We start from the raw sequence: 22,494 nt of genomic DNA, 5'->3' as shown, positions 1-22,494 counted from the left end.
CACTTAGGGGTGTACTCACTTTTGTTGCCAGTGGTTTAGACATTAATGGCTGTGTGTTGAGTTTTTTTGAGGGGACAGAAAATTTACACTGTTATACAAGCTGTACACTCACTACTTTACATTGTAGCGAAGTGTCATTTCTTCGGTGTTACATAGTTACATAGTTTGTGAGGTTGAAAAAAGACATCAGTCCATCCAGTTCAACCTATGATGTGTGTGTGTTTGTTGTTAACCGTACATTGTATACCCCTGTATGTTGTGGTCCTTAAGGTGCCCATCTAATAGTTTTTTGAAACTATCGATGCTCCCTGCTGATACGGCTGTTTGCGGAAGAGAATTCCACATTCTTACTGCTCTTACAGTGAAAAACCCCCTGCGTATTTTAAGATTAAACCGCCTTTCCTCTAGTTTTAGTGAGTGGCCACGTGTCTTATTGTATTCCCTCTCTCTGAATAGTTTGTTCCTTATGCTAGGGTCACCAGTACAGTATTTGTACATTGATATCATATCCCCCCCTCAATCGTCTCTTCTCCAGAGAGAATAAGTTCAGTGCTTGTAGTCTTTCCTCATAGCTGATGTCCTCCATTCCCCTAATTATTTTTGTTGCCCTTCTCTGTACTCTCTCCAGTTCCAGCACATCTTTCCTGAGGACCGGTGCCCAGAACTGGACAGCATACTCCAGATGTGGCCGGACCAGAGTCTTGTAGAGGGGTAGAATAATCTGTTTATTTCTGGAATGAATCCCCTTTTTTATACATCCCAGTATTCTGTTGGCTTTGCTTGCAGTGGCTTGGCATTGCATGCCACTGCCAAGCCTGTTGTCTACCAGTACCCCCAGGTCCTTTTCCATCCTAGACTCACCCAGAGGTTCCCCCCCCCCCCAGTGAGTAGCTTGCTTTCTGGTTTCTGGCACCCAAGTGCATTACTTTACATTTTTCAACATTAAACCTCATCTGCCATGTAGTTGCCCACCCCGTTATTTTGTTCAGGTCCGCTTGTAAGGTTTCCACATCCTGCATAGAAGATATTGGCATGCTTAGTTTAGTATCATCTGCAAATACTGAGATTTTACTTGATATACCCTCCTCCAGATCATTTATGAATATATTAAACAGGATTGGCCCCAGGACAGAACCTTGGGGGACTCCACTTTCCACACCCGCCCAATCCGAGTACTCCCCATTAATCACCACCCTTTGCACTCTCCCCTGGAGCCAGTTTTCTATCCAGGTACTCACCTTATGGTCCATACCTACCTTCCTTAGTTTGAACAGCAAGCGTTTGTGGGGAACGGTGTCAAAGGCTTTTGCAAAGTCAAGGTACACCACATCCACAGGCTTACCTATATCTAGGTGGCAGCTTACTTCATCATAGAAGGTTAATAGATTGGTTTGGCAAGAACGATTTTTCATGAAACCATGCTGATTACTACTAATAATACCATTTTCATTACTAAAGTCTTGTATGTGGTCCCTTAACATCCCCTCCAAAATCTTGCAGACTACTGATGTTAGGCTGACCGGCCTATAGTTACCCGGGATATATCTCGGCCCTTTTTTAAATATTGGTACCACGTTGGCTTTTTTCCAATCAGCTGGCACCATACCCGTTTTTTAAACTATCCTTAAAGATCAAGAATAATGGTCTGGCAATCACCTGGCTGAGCTCTTTAAGAACCCTCGGGTGCAAGCCATCCGGTCCCGGTGATTTATTTATGTTAAGTTTCTCTAGTTTAGTTCTAAGTCTATCTTCTGTTAGCCATGGTGGTATTTCCTGAGGTGTGTTGTTTAGTTTGGCCTTACAACCTGGGTTAGTGTAGCCCTCCAATTCTTTTGTGAAGACCAATGTGCTCTGGCCTCGCTTTCCTACTGTTTATATACTTAAAGAATTTCTTGGGGTTCTTTTTACTCTCCTCCGCTATATGTCTCTCCTGTTTATTTTAGCCACCTTGATTTCGTCTTTACATTTCTTATTACACTCTTTGTAATGCTTGAATGCTGCCAATGACCCCTCAGCCTTGTATTTTTTTAAGGCTTTTTCTTTAGCATTTATATGCATTTTTATGTTGGAGTTTAGCCACCCAGGGTTTAGTTTTGCTCTTTTAAATTTATTTCCCTTTGGAATGCACTGGCCAATCCCTTTGTTAAGTATGATCTTGAAGCACTCCCATTTTTCCTCCGTGTTCTTTGTTCCCAGGGTTCTATCCCATTTGATATTTTCTAGCAGAGAGCGCAGATTTGGGAAATTGGCTCTTTTGAAATTCAGTGTCCTTATATTGCCCTTGTGTTTCCTATTACTATGATTAATACTGAAACTAATTGACCTATGGTCACTGTTTCCTAAGTTGTCCCGTATTTCTATATCCGTGAGCAGGTCTGTATTGCTGGTAATCAGTAGGTCAAGTACCGCATTGTTTGTCGGTGCATTCACCATCTGACCCATGAAATTGTCCTGCAAAACATTTAGGAACTGCCGAGCCTTGGCTGAATGCGCGGTTCCTTCTGCCCAGTCTATATCTGGATAATTAAAGAGATAATAAAATATTTCTAGAAATGTGAGGGGTGTACTCACTTTCGTGAGATACTGTACTGTTTTGCAGGTATATATTGTTTTGCTCTGAGTTTTTGATATTTTTGAGCAGTTGTGATTAGGTGTGTGTACTGAGTTGATCACGCAGTTAGTTTGTATTAACGTGTAATCATTTTGAACACTAAGTTTTATTTATTTTTGCGCTGATTATACACATTGGGTAAATGATAGCAGAGATTTGCCTCTCTCTGTGCGGCCGTGCCCTTAGTGTCCTTTCCCCTGCAGCTCCCTGCAGACAAATGTCTGAGTCTGGAAAGTAACTGAAGTCGATATTGGCCAGAAGCTGAAAGGGGCGATATCTCAGGGCTTGCGGGATTCAGGAAGATTTTATGTTTTAATATTCTAAAAGTATTTTTCTTTTCCTGGAGGTTACTGCCAAATTTCCAAACATTCCCCGCAGCCGATAACCTCTGCGCTGTGCGTTCTGTATATCAGGGAGAGCCAGGAGTCATCTGACCGGACTTTTTATATTTTATCATCTTTTTTCTTTTCTTTCCTATTCGCCATCCCCACCATCAATTTCACCATTTAAAACTGAACTCCGCCTTCCCCTCAGTCTTGCACAGTTGTACTGGCTCCTCTCCTGGACTGAAATGACTTGCTCTGAATTCACTGCCCACTGTGAGCTTCTCCTCACTTCTATATAGGATCACAGGTCAAGCCCATTCCCCATACAGTTAGAAAACACTCCCCTAGGCTCACACTTACCCTTTGATCACCCCTGGGTTAACCCCTTCCTTGCCAATGTCATTATTATAGTAACAGTGCATATTTTTAGCACATTTGTAGCAATGTCACTGGTCTCCCCAAAAGTGTCAAAAATGTCAGTTAGGGGTCCGATCTGTCCGCCGCAATGTCGCAGTCCTGCTAAAAATCACAGATCGCCGCCATTACCAGTAAAAATAAATAAATAAATAAAAATGACATAAATATTTCCCCTAGTTTGTAGATGTGATAACTTGTGCGCAAACCAATCAAAATACGCTTTTTAACAAAAATATGTAGCAGAATACAAATTGGCCTAAAAGGATGAAAAATTTAGATTTTTTTTGGGAATGTTATATAGCAGAATGTGAAAAATATTGTTTTGTTTTTCTTCAGAATTGTCGCTTTTTTTATTTATAGCGCACATAGTAAAAATTGCACAGGTGATCAAATACCACCAAAAGAAATCTCTATTTGTGGGAAAAAAAAGGACATCAATTTTTTTTCAGTAGTGTCCCATGATCGTGCAATTTTCTATTAACCACTTAAGCCCCGGAAGATTTTATTCTCACCCCTTCCTGACCAGGGCCTATTTTGCGTGACTTTAACGGACAATTGCGCGGTCATGCGACGCTGTACCTAAATGAATTTGATGTCCTTTTTTTCACACAAACAGAGCTTTCTTTTGGTGGTATTTGATCACCTGTGCGATTTTTTGATCATGCGCTATAAACAAAAAAAGAGCATCAATTTTGCAAAAATAACAATATTTTTCACATTTTGTTATATGAAATTCCCCCCCAAAAAAAGTAAAAATCTAAATTTTTTAACATTTTAGGCCAATTTTTTTTTTTTACCATATGTTTGGTAAAAAAAAAAAATCGCAAAAAGCGTATTTTGATTGGTTTGCGCAAAAGTTATTGCGTTTACTAACAAAGGGAAAGATTTTTGTCATTTTTGTTGTTTTTATTTTTTTAACGAGTAATGGCGGTGATCTGCGTTTTTTTTTGCGGGACTGCGACATTGCGGCGGACAGATCGGACCCTTGACTGACATTTTTCACACTTTTGGGGTTACCAGTGACATTACTACAGTAATCAGTGCTATACATATGCACTGTTACTGTAAAAATGACACTGGCAGTAAAGGGGTTAACTTTATTTGAGAGGGAGGGGTTAAGTGTGTCCCTAGGGGCGTGTTTCTAACTGTGATTGGCTGTGGCTACATGTGTAAGAACAGAGATCAACGGTCCTACATGGTAGAACCGTATGATCACCATTCTTACACAGGGAAGAATGACAGGCGGCTTTGTTTACATCAGCCGCCTGCCTTTCATCCGGTGTAACGGAAGATCGCGAGTGCCCGGCGGACATCGGGTCCGCCGGGCACACGCACGGGGGGGTCTGTGACCGCGCGGGAGCGTGCCTCCGGCGGCGCACGCTCGCTCCCTAGAGCCTCACAGGCTAGCGACGTAGCCGTATGCCGCTTTGCCTGTGAGGGGCTGACCGCCGCCATAAATAGTCGTGCGGCAGTCGGCAAGTGGTTAAAGTAATGCGGTGCCGAATGGCAAAAAAATGTCCTGGTCATTAAGGGGGCAAATCCTTCCGTTCCATAACTGGTTTAACGTAATAGTTAAAATCTCCAGTGCGCTGGTACTTGCAGTACTCCGTCAGCCTGTGTTCCGGGCTTCTCTAGGCTGCAAAGAGTGGAGAATTAATCAAGAATTTTGCATGGCTGCCAGCACCATGTGGGAATAATCTGAGGAGTCTAATTGCAGAGATTAGGGAACATGTCAGAGTTTTAGCCGCTCTCTGAGAATTGCTTTGACAGCAGTCCAAAGCGGCTCCAAACCTCTGCGAATTAGAATAAAAAGATACAAGGCCACCCAGCTCCCATCAGTGCTACCCAGAGCCAGAGAGGGGCTGTCAGTGACCGGTGCACCAGCAGGGCCAGGAGAAGGTCCCCTGGCATCCAAAGCAAAGTGAGACCCCCTCATTCCTAGCTCTTTAACTCAGCGCTACCAAAAGCACAAATTAAAAAAAAAAAAAGTTAAGGTAACTGTTAATTCAATTGTGACAAATTTTGGGGTAAAAAAAGAAAACTAGTTAGCATTCACTATAAATTCTTCTCTGAGATGTGTCCCCTTAATAAAGGCACTAGAGCAGGGGTCTTCAAACTATGACCCTCCAGCTGTTCAGGAACTACAATTCCCATCATGCCTAGTTATGTCTGTGAATGACAGAGTTTTACAATGCCTCATGGGATGTGTAGTTCCTGGAGGGCCGAAGTTTGAGGATCCATGCACTAGAGTCATGTTTCTGGCTTTTTTTTAAATCTGGTCTTACAGAAAAAACTGAAAGAAAATTGGAGGAGTCCACGTTTGTTCTACAAATAATAATAAAAAAAAAAAAAAAAAAAAAGGAAATTTTTATTACAACTTCTGTACTATTTCATCACATGAAAGGCAAGATAAAAAATAATGAAAAAAAATATCAGCAAAAAAAAAAATAGAGAAAAAATGAAAGCGTTAATATGAATAAATAAGGGTTCAGAAATAGGGATGAGATGTTTAAACGTTCTGCCCCTTGAGGGGATTGTAATTCCAAAGGCTTTTCCTGGGGTTCTCGATCATGTGATCACTATGATTGGCTGTCACACTAGTCATTTAGTGCTGGTTCACACTGGTGCGATGCCAGACATTGCATGTGACTAGTGCCGCATTGCTGTGCAGATCACATGCGATCTCTGTGCGATGCAATTTCAGCAAAACAAACTGTACGGCTGAATTTGCATTGCATACGGACCAAACTCGTGCAGGACCCTTTTTTTGTCCACGACAGAATCCAAACACAGGGCTGTGCTCACCCGTGAAATCCAATTCCTGTCCAAATTCACTGTTCTGCGAACTGATCTGGGGGTGCCATTAACTTTGTATTGACACCCGCAGCGGTTTGCAGAGGGCAGTGGGAACCCGCACTGGGTTCACATGATTTCCCACATCGCACCATGTGAACCGGCCTTTAATTGGGAGATTGTCCTACCGGCTTGTGTCACTCACTCCAATGATCGGTGGCTCCTGGCCATAAAGGATTGGTGATCAGCATGTACTGGATCCAGTGACAGCACAGTGGTGCGGGCGATCGTATGACTCTGTGCAGCCAGCCTGCAGTGTAGCAGTAAAACTACAGTGTGCAGATGGCAAGTGGTTATAGCCAAACTTCAGGATCAATCTTTTCTTTCTCCCATCCTCCTTCCCCCCATATACAAAATTACAATCGATTGCTCCCACATGGTTTTAAAGCATCCATCCACTGAAAATTTCAGTTACAGATAGAGCTTGGTTTCAGATCCTTTGTTATTATATCCAACAGAGAAATCTCCTTCCACAATTCCTACCCATTTCTGTGCCCCCTCACCCCCTGTGGCTTACATTCATTATAAGATAAATGGAAGTCTATCAGATGGTGGGCACCCCTCATAATGGGCACACCAAGTGAGGAAAGCTGGGAACTCAGCACAGGGATGGTGGGAACCCCTCATAATGGGCACAGCAGGTGTGCAGACCTGGGAACTCAACACAGGGATGGTGGGCATCCCTCATAATGGGCACAGCAGGTGTACAGACCTGGGAACTCAGCACAGGGATGGTGGGCATCCCTCATAATGGGCACAGCAGGTGTACAGACCTGGGAACTCAGCACAGGGATGGTGATCCCTCATAATGGGCACAGCAGGTGTACAGACCTGGGAACTCAGCACAGGGATGGTGATCCCTCATAATGGGCACAGCAGGTGTACAGACCTGGGAACTCAGCACAGGGATGGTGATCCCTCATAATGGGCACAGCAGGTGTGCAGACCTGGGAACTCAACACAGGGATGGTGATCCCTCATAATGGGCACAGCAGGTGTACAGACCTGGGAACTCAGCACAGGGATGGTGATCCCTCATAATGGGCACAGCAGGTGTACAGACCTGGGAACTCAGCACAGGGATGGTGATCCCTCATAATGGGCACAGCAGGTGTGCAGACCTGGGAACTCAACACAGGGATGGTGATCCCTCATAATGGGCACAGCAGGTGTACAGTCCTGGGAACTCAGCATAGGGATGGTGGGCACCCCTCATAATGGGCACAGCAAGTGAGGAAAGTTGGGAACTCAGCACAGGGATGGTGGGCACCCCTCATAATGGGCACAGCAGGTGTGCAGAGCCAGGGACTGAGCACAGGGATCTTACCAATAGAGTTCTTGAAGAGACTGTCAGGGTGCTGGTGTTTGGGTGGAGTGGCCCTTTAAAAATGAATGGTGGCTGCTTGGTTCTGGTCAGCCCAAGAAATCCAGCACCTCAGGGGTTACGCTGCCATTCCTGTTGCTCGTGCCTTTATTGCAGGGCTGACAGTCTGAATGCACCATTGTGCGGGATTAATTGTGCGTTTATTGATTGTGATGCACTTCCCTGTCTTTTATAAAAGGGTAATGGTAATCATGTATGACGGATGGGATCGCATTGTCGCTGCCTTTCAGCTTTTCATTCTGTGTTTTAAATGGAGTCATTCTGCCAATCGGCAATATCAAGTGCATCAGAGCAAATGTCAGTGCTTTGTTTTTTTTATGGCAGCTTCATATGAAGGCAGACTGGGCAGGAGCCTAAGGCGGTTCTCTGCAGGGGGGGGGGGGGCAGATCATCCTATATGTGGAATCTGCTATGTGTGTAATGGAAATGGATCAGATCAGATACAATGTGCACAAAAGAAGATTGCAACCTTATGGCCCTCCGTGATGCCAACCCCCACCTGACATTGTCCAGTGCTACTGGTGCCTGAACCCCCTTCAGATCTCCATAGAGACAGAGAGATGTTAGATCTTGATTTATTTTCCTCGCACTCTGTGCCCTATTCCTTCATATAATCTCTGATCTCCGGCCTTCCTATCAGCCTTGCACAGTTGTACCGGCTCCTCTCCTTTACTAAAACGGCTTATTCTGATTTCACTGCACACTGTGCGCTTCTCACAATGTACATGAGAAAATGCAGGAAGTCACATAGAGCACGCGTCATTTGCTGGCTGGAAGACGTCCAGCATCATCTAGCTCTTTCCTCCCCATTCAGACTTTCCCGCCCCTTTCATTTATTGGATTTCAGTTTAGTCATGGAGGCTCAGCATCACATGTGGGCATTACCCAGGGCAATCAGAATGCAAACACAGCCTGCCGGGGAACATCCAATTCTCCAGACTGACAACCACCCTTCAAAGTATTTTGATATCAAGAGCCAATCAACTTCTTGCATCAGGACTGAGGGCTCTTGAGAGGAGTACTGAGGCAGGGTGGTGTGATATTTTCAGAAAAGCCATGTATAACCCTCTGCTGGCATCTCCCACCAGCTATGGTCTGCCTGCATTGGGTAGAGAAGCACAGAGACCCTGTTATGACATCAATTGGTCTAAAAAAACGATCCACTTCAATATTAAAGCGGAGTTCCGGCCACAAAATCATACCTTTAGATTTTATGGCATCTGCTTCCTTATCCTTACCTGAGCAAGAATTGGATATTCCCGGCTTTTTTTTTCTTTTATTTACCTTATTGCAAAGGATAATATACTCACCTTTACATCCACTTCCTCGGCCGCGGCCCGCGCCGTCACTTCCTGTCCTGCAATGCGTCCTGGGAGCTCTTACTCATCGCTCCCAGGATGCAATGGGCAGTGACGTAGGCGGCCAGCCACTCCTCTCATCACGTTATTTCCAAACAGGGAATGACGCGATGTTAGGCGGAGCACAGTGTGGGCGGCGCCATAGGCGGAGAATGGCTTTATAGGGGCGGCAACTTCCTCCACGCTGCCATCCCTATGGAAACACATACTATGCCGATCGCATAGTACTGGGCATGCGCGAGATTTCGCGCTGGATTCACCAGCCTCCTCCCACTAGAATCAGGAAGCAGGGCAGACATTTCCCCACAGCGGACTCGGCGAACCAGGACAAAGATGGCTGCGCTCAGCAGAAATTTTATAAAGTAAGATTTTATGCTTGCCAAACTATTATTACACTGTATAAAACAGGATTAGTGGGTATATAGAGATCGGAGGGTCACTGTTTGGGGGACATTAAAAAAAAAAAAAAAAAAAAAAAAAAAAAAAAAAAAAGATTCTGTGGCCGGAACTCCGCTTTAATGAACATTTTAACCACTTGCTGACTGAAGTACGTACATAAACGTCCTGATGAGAAGCGGTTATACCAGGATTTCGGCACTTCTGGTTTCAGACCTGTCTTACCCTGACTACTATATCCAGGGGAGCAGCTGAGCAAATATGATATTTGTTTGATCAGCTGCGTTGAAAGGCATGGGAGACATCAGAGGTCTAATAGACCCTTAAGCCCCGTACACACACGCAGATCGTCGTCATACAAATGTTCGTCTTTTCTCCCCGGGATGTCGGTGTCTGTTGAAAAGTGCAAAGACAGCACAAGGACAGCACAAGAATTTTGTCCGCAGACTTCAGCTGACTGCAGAAGTGATGTCATGTAATGGTTAACTTTCCCTGTGTTTTTTATTTTCTGAGCATGCCCAGTCTTGCAAATCTGCGGTCTGTCGGCTGATTTCTGTACTGACTGGCGAACAATCGTCCGTTCTGGTGTCTGCAGACAAAAATTTTCATGTTTGCAAGAAAGACTCTTGTCCGCGGATTGTGTGCAGACATCTGTCGGAGGCACCATACTAACACGCATACAATCGGCAGATCTTTCGTCCGCCGACGTTTGTATGACGACGATCTGCGTGTGTGTATGGGGCTTTAAGCCCCGTACACACACGCAGATCGTCGTCATACAAATGTTCGTCTTTTCTCCCCAGGATGTCGGTGTCTGTTGAAAAGTGCAAAGACAGCACATGGACAGCACAAGAATTTTGTCTGCAGACTTCAGCTGACTGCAGAAGTGATGTCATGTAATGGTTAACTTTCCCTGTGTTTTTTATTTTCTGAGCATGCCCAGTCTTGCAAATCTGCGGTCTGTCGGCCGAATTCTGTACTGACAGGCGAACAATCGTCCGTTCTGGTGTCCGCAGACAAAAATTTTCATGTTTGCAAGAAAGACTTTTGTCCGCGGATTGTGCGCAGACAGCTGTCGGAGGCACCATACTAACACGCGTACAATCGGCAGATCTTTCGTCCGCCGACGTTTGTATGCCGACGATCGGTACGTGTGTACGGGCCTTTAGGGGGAAGATTTACTAAAACAGATGCACACAGATCTTGGTGCAGCTGTGCATAGTAACCAATCAGCTTCCTAGTTTTAGGCCCCTTTCACATGGGCTTTCCAATCAGGTCCTGTCAGTTTTTCAGGCGGACCGGATCGGCTGCTCCATGCACCCCTATGGAGCGGCGGATGTCAGTGGAGACATCTCCGCTGACACCCGCTGCTCTCTGATCCGATCCTGTCCGTGAAATCCGGATGGATGGAAACCCTATTTTCCATCCGTCTGGAGGATCGGATAGGATCGGATGAAAACGGACAGGCGGCCGGTTCTCATCCGATCTCCCATAGAGGAGAGCGGGGATCTGACAGGTCCGTCTCTGCAAAGTAAGCAAGAGACGGAGCTGTCATCCGCCTGCTCAGCGGGGATCGGCGGATCGATCCCTGCTGAGCAAAACGGAGTCCGCCGGGCGGAAATCCCATGTGAAAGGACCCTTAGGCCTATAGGTGATATACAAATAATTGCAGCAGCCTCCACTTTATTCTCTGGGGTCTCTGCTTTCAGAAAATATCTAATGTTTGGGGGTAAGTCATTTTGAATGGAAAAATTCTAAAATGTGAAAATCGCCCCAGACAGCAGGTGGTTAATGCTTTATTGCTTAACCGCTTGCCGACTGCTCACAGTATATTTACTGCGGCAGTCAGCCCCTCACAGGCAGAGTGACGTAGGTCTACGTCGCTCGCCTGTGAGGCTCTGGGGAGCGAGCGCGCGCCCGCGGAGGCGCGCTCCCGCGCGGTCACGGACCCCCCCGCGCGTGTGACCAGCGGACCCGATGTCCGCCGGTCACTCGGCGATCGGCGGGGGAGAGGGAGAATGTCAGGCAGCTTGTGTAAACAAGCCACCTGTCATTCTCCTCGCTGTAAAGACACTGATCACACGGATCTACTATGTAGATCCGTTGATCAGTGTCCTTACAGCTCAAGCCACAGCCAATCACAGTAGAAAGCACGCCCCTAGGGATACACACAGCCCCTCCCTCCCAAATAAAGTTAACCCCTTCACTACCAGTGTATTTTTACAGTAACAGTGCATATGTATAGCACTGATTACTGTAGAAATGTCACTGGTAACCCCAAAAGAGTCAAAAATGTCAGTCAAGGGTCCGATCTGTCCGCCGCAATGTCGCAGTCCCGCAAAAAAATCGCAGATCGCCGCCATTACACGTTAAAAAAAAAACAACAAAAATGACAAAAATCTTTCCCTTTGTTAGTAAACGCGATAACTTTTGCGCAAACCAATCAAAATACGCTTTTTGCGATTTTTTTTTTTTACCAAACATAGGTAGCATAAAACAAATTGGCCGAAAATGTTAAAAAATTTTGATTTTTACATCATTGGGGGAATTTCATATAAAAAAATTTGAAAAATATTGTTATTTTTGCAAAATGTACGCTCTTTTTTTGTTTATAGCGCAAAAAGTAAAAATCGCACGGGTGATCAAATACCACCAAAAGAAAGCTCTGTTTGTGGGAAAAAAAGGACGTCAAATTCGTTTAGGTACAGCGTTGCACGACCGCGCAATTGTCCGTTAAAGTCACGCAGTGCCGAATCGCAAAATACCCCCAGGTCGTTTAGCAGGAAAATCCTCCGGGGCTTAAGTGGTTAAAAAGACAAAGATGGAGAAAGTATGGGACTTACAAGTCCTTGAAGAGTCCTGTACTTTCTCTATCTTTGTGTTTTCCTGCATGCTAAGAGATGTGGTGCTGTATATCTGCTAACACCATCTTCAGTGCAATGTTTTATTGCTTAATAATCGTATTTCTTGGTTTAAATTGTCAGTCTATGACTCTGCTTGCCAGTTCTGTACAGTGAAGGGTCAGGATAAGGGTATGGCGCTGCCAACTATAAATAAATGAGTAGAGGTGGGACACCTTAATAAATAGATAGGAATGAAGAAGGTATGTGTGCCAGTGAATATACTAATTAGATATGAAAATAGGCAATATATACATGAATAAATAAATGGTATAGATTTATTCATGTATATATTGCCTATTTTTATATCTAATTAGTATATTCACTGGCACACATACCTTCTTCATTCCTATCTATTTATTAAGGTGTCCCACCTCTACTCATTTATTTATAGTTGGCAGCGCCATACCCTTATCCTGCCCCTTCACTTTTTGATATAGTCATAGACTATATTATAGGGAGGCTGCAGCCTACGCACATTCCAAATTGTTCCTAAGCATGGAGTCTATCATCTTTACAGTTCTGTACAGTGATTGTGTTTTACTGCTTCCCAATGTCTGTATAAGGTGGTCCCCCCGCTGCGAGGAGCCTGGTGCTAGGCCCCGGCCAGTATAGTCATTTGCACTCACAGTTTATGAGACAACTGAGGCCTTTGTGTTTTAATTGAAGCAAATTAAGTTTATACTCCGCCAATGGCCGCAGGCCAAGTCGCTGTTTTTATTTACTTTGCTTTAATGAAATGCAGAACTTTGTGTGGAGCAGATTGTGGTTGTCACAGAATAATATCCACCCTGGGAGGAGTGGAGAGTGGATTGAGTATTAAGTGTGTGAGATGCTTTACTAATAGGGAGATGCCAGTCCGAGGTGAGAACATGGAGGGGCAGGAAGTGGCCTGGTTGTGTACACCTTAATGAAGAGACCCGCTAACTGCAGCAGGTGCGTATAGTGGCGAAACACACTCTGAAGAGTCATACTGCTATGTAGGGGGTCACTGGAAATGCAATGCTACCAGGTGTCATTATACGGGACCCCTCCAGTGGAAGTGAGTCATTGTCCTGGGACCCCCAAGTGTCAGTGTGTCATTGCTCAGGACCCCCAAGTGTCAGTGTGTCATTGTTCTGGGACCCCCAAGTGTCAGTGAGTCATTGTTCTGGGACCCCCAAGTGTCAGTGTGTCATTGCTCAGGACCCCCAAGTGTCAGTGTGTCATTGTTCTAGAACCCCCATGTGTCAGCGTGTCAGTGTTTTGAGACCCCCAAGTGTCAGTGTGTTAGTGTTTTGGGCCCCCCAAGTGTCAGTGCATTATCGTTCCTGGACCCCCAAGTGTCAGTTTGCCATTGTTCTAGAACCCTCAAGCGACAGTGTGCCTTTGTTCTGGACCCCCAAATGTCAGTGTGCCGTTGTTCTGGACCCCTGAATGTCAGTGTGCTGTTGTTCTGGACCCCCAAGTGTCAGTGTGTCAGTGATTTGAGACCCCCAAGTGTCAGTGTGTCATTGCTCAGGACCCCCAAGTGTCAGTGTGTCATTGTTCTGGGACCCCCATGTGTCAGTGTGTCATTGTTCTAGAACCCCCACGTGTCAGTGTGTCAGTGTTTTGAGACCCCCAAGTGTCAGTGTGTTAGGACCCCCAAGTGTCAGTGCATCATCGTTATTGGACCCCCAAGTGTCAGTGTGCCGTTGTTCTGGACCCCCAAGTGTCAGTGTGCCATTGTTCTGGACCCCTGAATGTCAGTGTGTCATTGTTCTGGACCCCCAAGTGTCAGTGTGTCAGTGTTTTGAGACCCCCAAGTGTCAGTGTGTCAGTGTTTTGGGACCCCCAAGTGTCAGTGCGTCATCGTTCTGGGACCTCCAAGTGTCAGTTTGCCATTCTTCTGGACCCCTGAATGTCAGTGTGCCAATGTTCTGGACCCCTGAATGTCAGTGTGCCGTTGTCCTGGACCCACAAGTGTCAGTGTGTCATTGGGTCATTGTTCTGGGACCCTGAAATGTTAGTGTGTCATGGTTATTGGACCCTCCAAGTTTCCTTGAATCATTGTGCTGGGACCTCTCAGTATCAGTGTGCCATTTTTTTGGACTCAACTCCCCACCCCTCCAAGTGTCAGTGTGTCGTTTTTCTAGACCCCTGAGTGTCAATGTGTCATTGTTCTGGGACCCTGGAGTGTTAGTTTGTCATGGTTTTTGGACCCTGCAAAAATCCCTGTATCATTGTTCTGGAATCTCTCAGTATCAGTGTGCCATTGTGTTGGACCCCCCCCATGTGTCCGTTTGTCATTGTTGTGGAGCCCTCAAGTATCAGTATGTCATTGTTCTGTGACCCCACTCTTGTGTCATTCTTCTTGAGAACCCCAGATGTCAGTATGTCATTGGGGGACTTGTGAGAGCCACAAGTGTCAGTGTTTTATTATCCTGGGACCCCTAAGTCCTAAGTGTTGGTGTTTCATTGTTCTGGAACCCAGAAGTATCAGTGTGTTATTTTCCTGGGGCCCCTTAAATGTCAGTGTGTCATTGTTCTGGGACCCCTAGTGTCATTCTCTTGGGATGCCCAAGTGTCCATGTATATGTGAGTCATTATTATGGGACCCTCAGGTATCCATGTGTCATTATTCTAGGACCACCAAGTGTCAGTGTGTCATTTTTCTTGTACCCCTAAATATCTGTGTCATTATTATGGGACCCCCAAATGTCTGTGTGTCATTGTTCTTGGACCCTCAAAGTGTCTGTGTATACTTTGCCCATAACCTTAGTTCTTTTCCATCTTCTATTGATTCATGTAGTATTGAGTATGTTATGAGAGAAGTTTCTGATGAATGACATCACAAGGAGCCCGCTTTGCCATTCAGCGCCAGGTCGCCCCCACAGTTGTTGGTGTGTGTAGGCATTTGTGTTTGATAACACGCCTGCAGTACATCAAGGTAACATATGGTGCCGGCTTGGTGTGACGTCTTGTTAGACACACAGAATGCTGCATTGATTCAGTATCTAGTGCTGAAGGTGCCAGGTCACTTGGGCAAACAATACATAATGCCATCTGGCAGTTGTACAGCTGCTACCTGACGTCTCCCTGGCAGCGCCTGCTGGCTGGTTCTCAATAAAGTCTCATAAAACAACTTTCCCAGGTATTAACCCTCTGGCACCACCGAACAGGAAAATATTCTGCAAACCAGAGTTGTCAAAACTTTGCAAAACACCTTCAGACAGAACACGTGCCAGTGAGTCACATTGGCTGGCATACCTGAAGAAAAACTCTGCTCTTAACTCCATATTGCTGTAGTGTTATAGCATTCTCAATGCCCTCTATACTTTTTCTATATGGGTTAGAACTACATCTTGTTAGGCTGGCCATAGATAGTTAACTTTTTTTTCAGAAACTTTGATCACAATTCAATGAAATGAATAATAATTGTCACTTTAAAGTGGAGTTCCACCCTGAATGTTATCGCTCCCAGGAATCAATGCGCCTGCACCGGCCCCGACGTCAGTTCCGCTGCACGCGACATCATACCTTGCTAAACAGCTTCTGGGCATGCCCAGAAGCTGTGCAGGGATGACGCTGCGGCACCGGAAGTGACGGCGGGGCCGGTGCAGTGCATCGTGGGACCAAAGAAGACGGAAGAGGACGCAGAAGAGAATCGCGCTGGCTTCAAGTTGCCCACACCTGAGATGGCAGCGCTGGACAATACATTTTCAAGGTAAGTATTTGTCCTAAAATGTAAGTGCAACCCGGGACAGATCAGAGGCTAGCCATTGTGGAATGCACTAGCCCTGACTGTCCCGGGGGTATTTTTATTAAAAAAAACTTTCCCAGGGTGGAACTCCGCTTTAAGTGTAAAGAAATGATGGCTGACAGCCAACAGATATGGGAGACATCAGTTGACATTTTTCCTGCTTCCCATGGTCATTATATGCAGAGAATCATCTTTGAGAGCCACTATCAACCACATGGCTGTTTAGAGTAGATGCCAGTAGATTAAAAAAGTAATTGAAAACAGTGATCAGTCACCCTCATTTTCTACAGCAGTGTTCAGTAACTGTCAAATGTGCGCATGCAGCTGAGAAAAGCATGTGGTGCTTGTGCCCCTGGAGCGCAGGTCCAAGGGTGCCAGAAAAATTTTCTTTGGGGCAACTCACTGTGTTATTAGTACCATGGTGGCAGCACTCTCCTATGTTTATTTCTAAACCTACCTCCTAGACTTGGCCGTTTGGCTGAGACTGTAAGAATTTTTATGTCATTGTCTTGCATGTTGGGAAAGTCATTATCTTGTCATTGCCTTGCCCTTTGGGCCCTTTATGCACTTATTTATTTTTTGCACTGCACTTTACTCACCCTCGACGAGTAGGGTGTATGTCCCTGGACTTGCTCTGAAATCTTTGGGGGGGGGTTACGTCACCTTATGAGGAGGGAGCCCCGACTAGTACTTGGGTGGAGCTTGCGCTGTGTAATGTTCTGGTACCTTTGGGTACCCTAATTACTCTTTCATAAGTGTATGCGCCCCACCATTCTCTTTTGGTAAGGTGCGCATACACCTTTAAGACTGATGCTGTCATCACTGAGCGCCGGACTGGATGGCTATTTAGATCGCCGGCTCTCACTCACATGTGTTCGTTCAAACTGCTTTGTGCCTTGATGCTAACCTGTCTTGAAGCTCTCATGCTTGCAAGCATACCTCGCTGTCGGAACCACGCTGCGCTGATCCCTGTATCCCGCTACCGGATCATCCGCTCTTGCCGAACCTCTCCTCTGCTACATTGCTATTAGTGATAAGTACCCCACAGGGGAAACCTCTATAACCTTCATACTAAAGCTTACACTATCTAGCTCTGCATACTAAGGACTATTACTACATCTGCATTATCTAAGATTGCTAGCTCTTGAGCCTACTACCACCTGTTCTTGCACTGGGTTGATCTCTCTTGTATGTCCACCTGCTACTCTGTCATCTGCTACCATACATGATTGCTAAACCTATCTGCATCCCATATGCTACTATCTTACTTTCAAGAACATTTCCTTTCAAGTGTCTGTCATCTACCATCTCTACCCAACCTGTCTCTTCAGCCTATCATCACTGTGTTACTATATACATAAGTCACTCTAGGAAACATCTTATTGAGTGTGTGTATTTACTTGCTGAATTGAGATCATCCACACATGATGAGTCATTGGGAGTTGGGATTGGTGTCTCAGCGTTTCTCTACATGACTACTGAAGTGGAATATTTCTGCAGCTGAAAATCCACATCATACATAAAACGCAGGAGCGTTACACGCTGGCAGGTCCCCCAAAGAATGGGGTCCACCTAGTTTCGGGCAGTTAAACCATGTGTGCTGTATCCAATTCCCGTCAGAAGTCTTGCACCCTGGGGGATCAGGGGCAGATCCCCGAAGAATGGGGTCCACCTAGTTTTGCCTGGGTAAACCATGAGTATCCAGTCCCCATCAGGAGTCTTGCGCATTGAGGGATCAGACGCAGGTCCCCAAAAGAATGGAGTATACCTGGGTTTGTCTGGGTAGATCAGAAGTACCCAGTCCCAATCAGGAGTCTTGCGCCCTGGGGGGGACCAGGGGCAGATCCCTGAAGAATAGGGTCCACCTGTTTTCAGCTGGGTAGACAATGAGCACCCAGTCTCGTCGGGAGTCTTGCATCCTGGGGGATCAGGGGAAGGTCCCCCAAAGAATGGGGTCTACCTTATTTTGGCCGGGTAAACCAGAAGTACCCAGACCCCATCAGGAGTCTTGCGCCCTGGGGGACCAGGGGCAGATCCTCCGATGAATGGGGTCCACCTGGTTTTGGCTGGGTTGACCATGAGTACCCTGTCCCCGTCAGGAGTCTTGTACCCTGGGGAATCGGGGACAGGTCCCCCAAAGAATTGGGTCCACCTGGTTTCAGCTGGGTAGACTATGAGTACTCAATCCCCATCAGGAGTCTTGTGCCCTGGGGGACCAGGGGCAGATCCTTGGAAGATCGGGGTCCACCTGGTTTTGGCTGGGTAGACCATGAGTCCTCAGTCCCTGTCAGGATTCTTGCACCCTGGGGGAATAACGATAGGTCCCCTGAAGAATGGGGTCTACCCTGTTTTTAGCTGGGTAGACCATGAGTATCCAGTCCCTGTTAGGAGTCTTGCACCCAGGGGGATCAGGAGTATGGTCTCTTATCTTTGAAAGAGGCTCATGTGCACTTTTTGTGTGCTCTTTTTTTTTTGTATTGCACTCAGTATTTAATTTTGTGCCCACTTCACTGCAAAGTTTAAAAAGAAAAAAAGGAAAATGTACACATGCTCAGCAACTGTTAAACAATCAGTTCACCAGAACCACCCTAGTGGGCATTCTTAGAATGCTAGAATGCTACAACAACATACAGATTCCCTGCCATAATTCCCAGCGCTGTTCCCATCTACCTGGGACCTTTGAGTGTTCCTGCTCACCTATGGGTGTTCCCGCCCACCTTTGGGTGTTCCCGCCCACCTTTGGGTGTTCCCGCCTACCTTTGGGTGTAACGGCTCCTCCTGTTATTTTCTGCATAATATAAAATAAATAAGAATCTTCTGGGATGATGGGATTTCCTCATAATGTTGCCTTTTATTGGCAGGTTTTCCCCTCCTTTGTGTGTAGACATTAGGATAGGAAGTAAGAGAAAATCTTGCCAGTAGGAACACAGGCAGAAATAAATGGCTCACAGGGGTTACAACTAGTGATCGACCGATATCGTTTCTTTATTGCCGATACCGATATTTTGGTCATCGCGTATTGGTAGATATGGGCCGATATTTTCGTACATTTAAAAACTTGACAGGTACTCTTGTGGGGGGGGGGGGGGGGGGATCTGGGTATCCTCTGCACATAAAAGCATTCAAACAAAACGCCAAGTTTGGCTGTTTTGAATGCTGTCATTTTTTTTAAATCTGCCGCCAGTACCTGGAAGTGATGTCATGACATCACTTCTGGGTTTTTGCATGGAGACCCGACCAGAGCCAAATGCGGCTTTGATCGGGTCTTCGGTGGCTGTGCAGGCTGGTTGCCTGGGTCTCCCGGTGGGACGGGAGACCCGGGCGAGCTGCGGAAGGCGGCGGGAGGGGGGGGGGGACGTCCCCTCCCGCTCCTTGTAACGACAGCCGAGCAGCTTCTCAGCAGCATCGGTTGTCATTACAAGACAGCCGACTGTCGGCTATGGACGCCGGTACCGGGGTGATGCCTCTAGCTGCAGGCATCACTCTGGCACAGCACTTTCCCGAAATATCGGCAATATCGGTAACCTCCGGGGCCAATTCCGATATATTGGGCAAAGTGCATATCTGCCCTCGATATATCGGCTTTGCCGATAATCGGTTGATCCCTAGTTACAACCCATTCCAATCTCCATAAAAAACTGTAGAAAAATGTTTTTTACTGATTTGGTTTATAGTTTTCAGTTTTCTGACATGCAACTTTTTTTCTTGTATTGTATTTTCTTCTATTTTTTATGTATCAACCCCTGGATTGATCAAACAATTTTGTGTTTGTTATTGCAGTTTGTGGCTGTGACTTGGCTCAGGGAGGCTTCTTCATCAAGAACGGGGAGTATCTATGTACGTTGGATTACCAGCGCATGTACGGGACGCGGTGCAGTGGCTGTGGGGAGTTCGTGGAGGGAGAGGTGGTGACCGCATTAGGAAAGACCTATCACCCCAGCTGCTTCGCCTGCACAGTCTGCAAGTAAGTATCGTCCTTGCAAATGAGGGGAAATGTAATTCCTGGTGGGCGTCTTTCTGGACATGTTTTAAAGGTTGAATTCTGGAAGCTGTTCCCAAAGACAGGAGGCAGGGGCAGTGGTGTATTTTGGTTTTGTGCTGCCCTAGGCAAGACCCCCCTCCTATGTAAATTTGCCCCCACTCCTTTTTTAATGGATGTGACTCCCTTCAAAATTGAAGGACTAAAAGTTTCAGCATGAACCTCTGAGATCTCTCTCGAGGGGGAGTGGGGCGGTGAGAGGGGGTGGGTGAGGGAGGGGGAGAGAGAGGGGGTGGGTGAGGGAGAGAGGGGGGATGAAATAGAGAGGGGGTGAGGGAGGGGGATCAAAGAGAGAGAAGGGGAATGAGAGAGAGGGGACAATAAAAGAGAGTGAGTGGGGGGATGAGAGAGAGGGGGGTGGGTGAGAGGGGGGAATGAGAGAGAGAGGGGGGTGGGTGAGAGGGGGGAATGAGAGATGGGGGTGGGTGAGAGGGGGGAATGAGAGATAGAGAGAGGGGGTGAAAGAGAGAGAGGGGGGTGAAAGAGAGAGAGGGGGTGAAAGAGAGTGAGTGTGGGGGTGAGAGAGAGAGGGGGATGAGAGAGGGGGGTAAGAGAGAGAGGGGGATAAGAGAGAGAGAGAGAGGGGGGATGAGAGAAAGAGAGGGAGGATGAGAGAGAGAGGGGGGGTGAAAGAGCGAGTGGGGGGGTGAGAGAGAAAGAGAGGGGGGGATGAGAGAGAGCGGGGTGGGTTGGAGGGGGGGGATGAGAGAGAGCGGGGTGGGTTGGAGGGGGGGTGAGAGAGAGTGAGTGGGGGGTGAGAAAGAGATAGGGGGGAAGAGAGAGAGAGGGGGGAAGAGAGAGAGAGGGGGGATGAGAGAGAAAGATAGGGGGGAAGAGAGAGAGAGAGGGGGGGATGAGAGAGAAAGAGGGGGGGTGGGTGAGTGAGAAAGGGGGGTGAGAGAGGCAGCTCTAGCAACCAGTGGCCAATAAAGTCTCAGGTGGAGGGGGCAGCTTTTTTGCCTCCCCCTTGCAAAGTGCCGCCCTAGGCCTGGGCCTTGTTGGCCTAGGCCAAAATACAGCACTGGGCAGGGGGCAAAGGACTAGTCACCAGTATTGTCTGTCTCTGTAGCTGATCTTTTCCCCTTTACTGATTGATCATGTTTTGTTCTGCGCTGTACCTCTGTATGGGAGCAGTCCTCTTGGTAAATAAGCAGGGCTTTGCTTCCTCATGTCAGAGCTGATTACTGGTAATCTAATGACTGGCGGGGTAATGATAGCACAGAATGGATGAAGCAGAAGCAGGGAGATTCTTGCACTGCATGTCCTCAGGTACAGCTTCCTCTCCAGCAAGAACAGTGAGCAGCATAGTAGTGACATCACCATAGATATACAGCTATGAGGATACAGAATAGGAGTGCCTGGACACAGGAAGATCACTGCTACTTTTTAGGAGGAATTCAAAACAAAATGTAAAATCTTTACTGCTTAGGCTCAGTTAAAGTAAAACTATAGGCAGATTTTCTTTTTCCATTTTGGATAGAGTAAGGCTCCATTCACACCTGTGCGGTTTGCTTTTGAGCGTTTCTGCAGTGCTTTTTGCAAATTTTACCAGGTTTTTACTGCAATTTGCATTTTTTTTGGGGGGGAAAATTTGTTGTTCGGCAGATTAAAAATTGCAAAACATAAATCGCAGCAAAATCGCAGTAAAAACACACTACATGCTTTTCTGCAGCTTCTCCTTTGAAGTCTATTGAACCAAAAAAGCAAAAAAAGCACCACTTTGAATTTAAAAAAGTCCCTGACCCTTTCCAAAAATGCAGAGGCACAAAAACGCATTGATGCGTGTTTCATAGGAACCCATGGTAAAAATAATGTCCTGCGTTTCTGCAAAAAGCATGAAAAAAATGCTCTGGTGTGAATGGAGCCTTAGTGCCGATTCACACTGTTGCGATGCGGGAAGCCCTGCGATTCAGTGCCAGTTCCCACGTTTAAACCAGAATCACACAGTGGCTCACACTAAGATCTATGAATCACTGGGGGTGTCAATATAAAGTTAATAACACCCCCAGATTGGTTTGCAGATCGCAGAGCGAACTGTGAATTGGGGCAGGAATCAGATCGCATAGGTGTGAACCAATTCCAGTGCGAACCAAGAAAAGGGTGCTGCACAATTTTGGTGCAAATTTGATGCGATTTTAGCCATTCAGTTTGTATGGCTGAAATCGCGTTGCACAGACATCGCATGTGATCTGCACAACAGTGCGGTGCAAATCACATGCGATGTCTGGCATCACACTAGTGTGAACCGGCACTAAGGGAATTATCACAGAAGGAGCTAGACGGCAAAGACGCACGTTCTTGAATAGATAGATAGATAGATAGATAGATAGATAGATAGATAGATAGATAGATAGATAGATAGATAGATAGATAGATAGATAGATAGATAGATAGATAGATAGATAGATAGATAGATAGATAGATAGATAGATAGATAGATAGATAGATAGATAGATAGATAGATAGATAGATAGATAGATAGATAA

At 46.2% G+C, this 22,494-nt stretch overlaps 1 protein-coding gene across 1 annotated transcript in view; it reads left to right on the top strand.

The window, feature by feature from the left end:
• Positions 1-22,494, top strand: part of ABLIM1 (actin binding LIM protein 1) — a 415,530-nt gene that overhangs the window by 133,393 nt on the left and 259,643 nt on the right. Inside the window, exon 3 of the mRNA XM_082267949.1 lies at positions 19,750-19,933. Coding sequence (XP_082124075.1) covers positions 19,750-19,933 — 184 coding nt within the window. The remainder of the gene's footprint in view (positions 1-19,749; positions 19,934-22,494) is intronic.

This window comes from Pelophylax lessonae (assembly GCF_965119305.1).
Source record: "Pelophylax lessonae genome assembly, chromosome: 9".
Lineage (NCBI taxonomy): Eukaryota > Metazoa > Chordata > Amphibia > Anura > Ranidae > Pelophylax > Pelophylax lessonae.
This window is presented reverse-complemented; position numbering and strand designations above follow the sequence as displayed.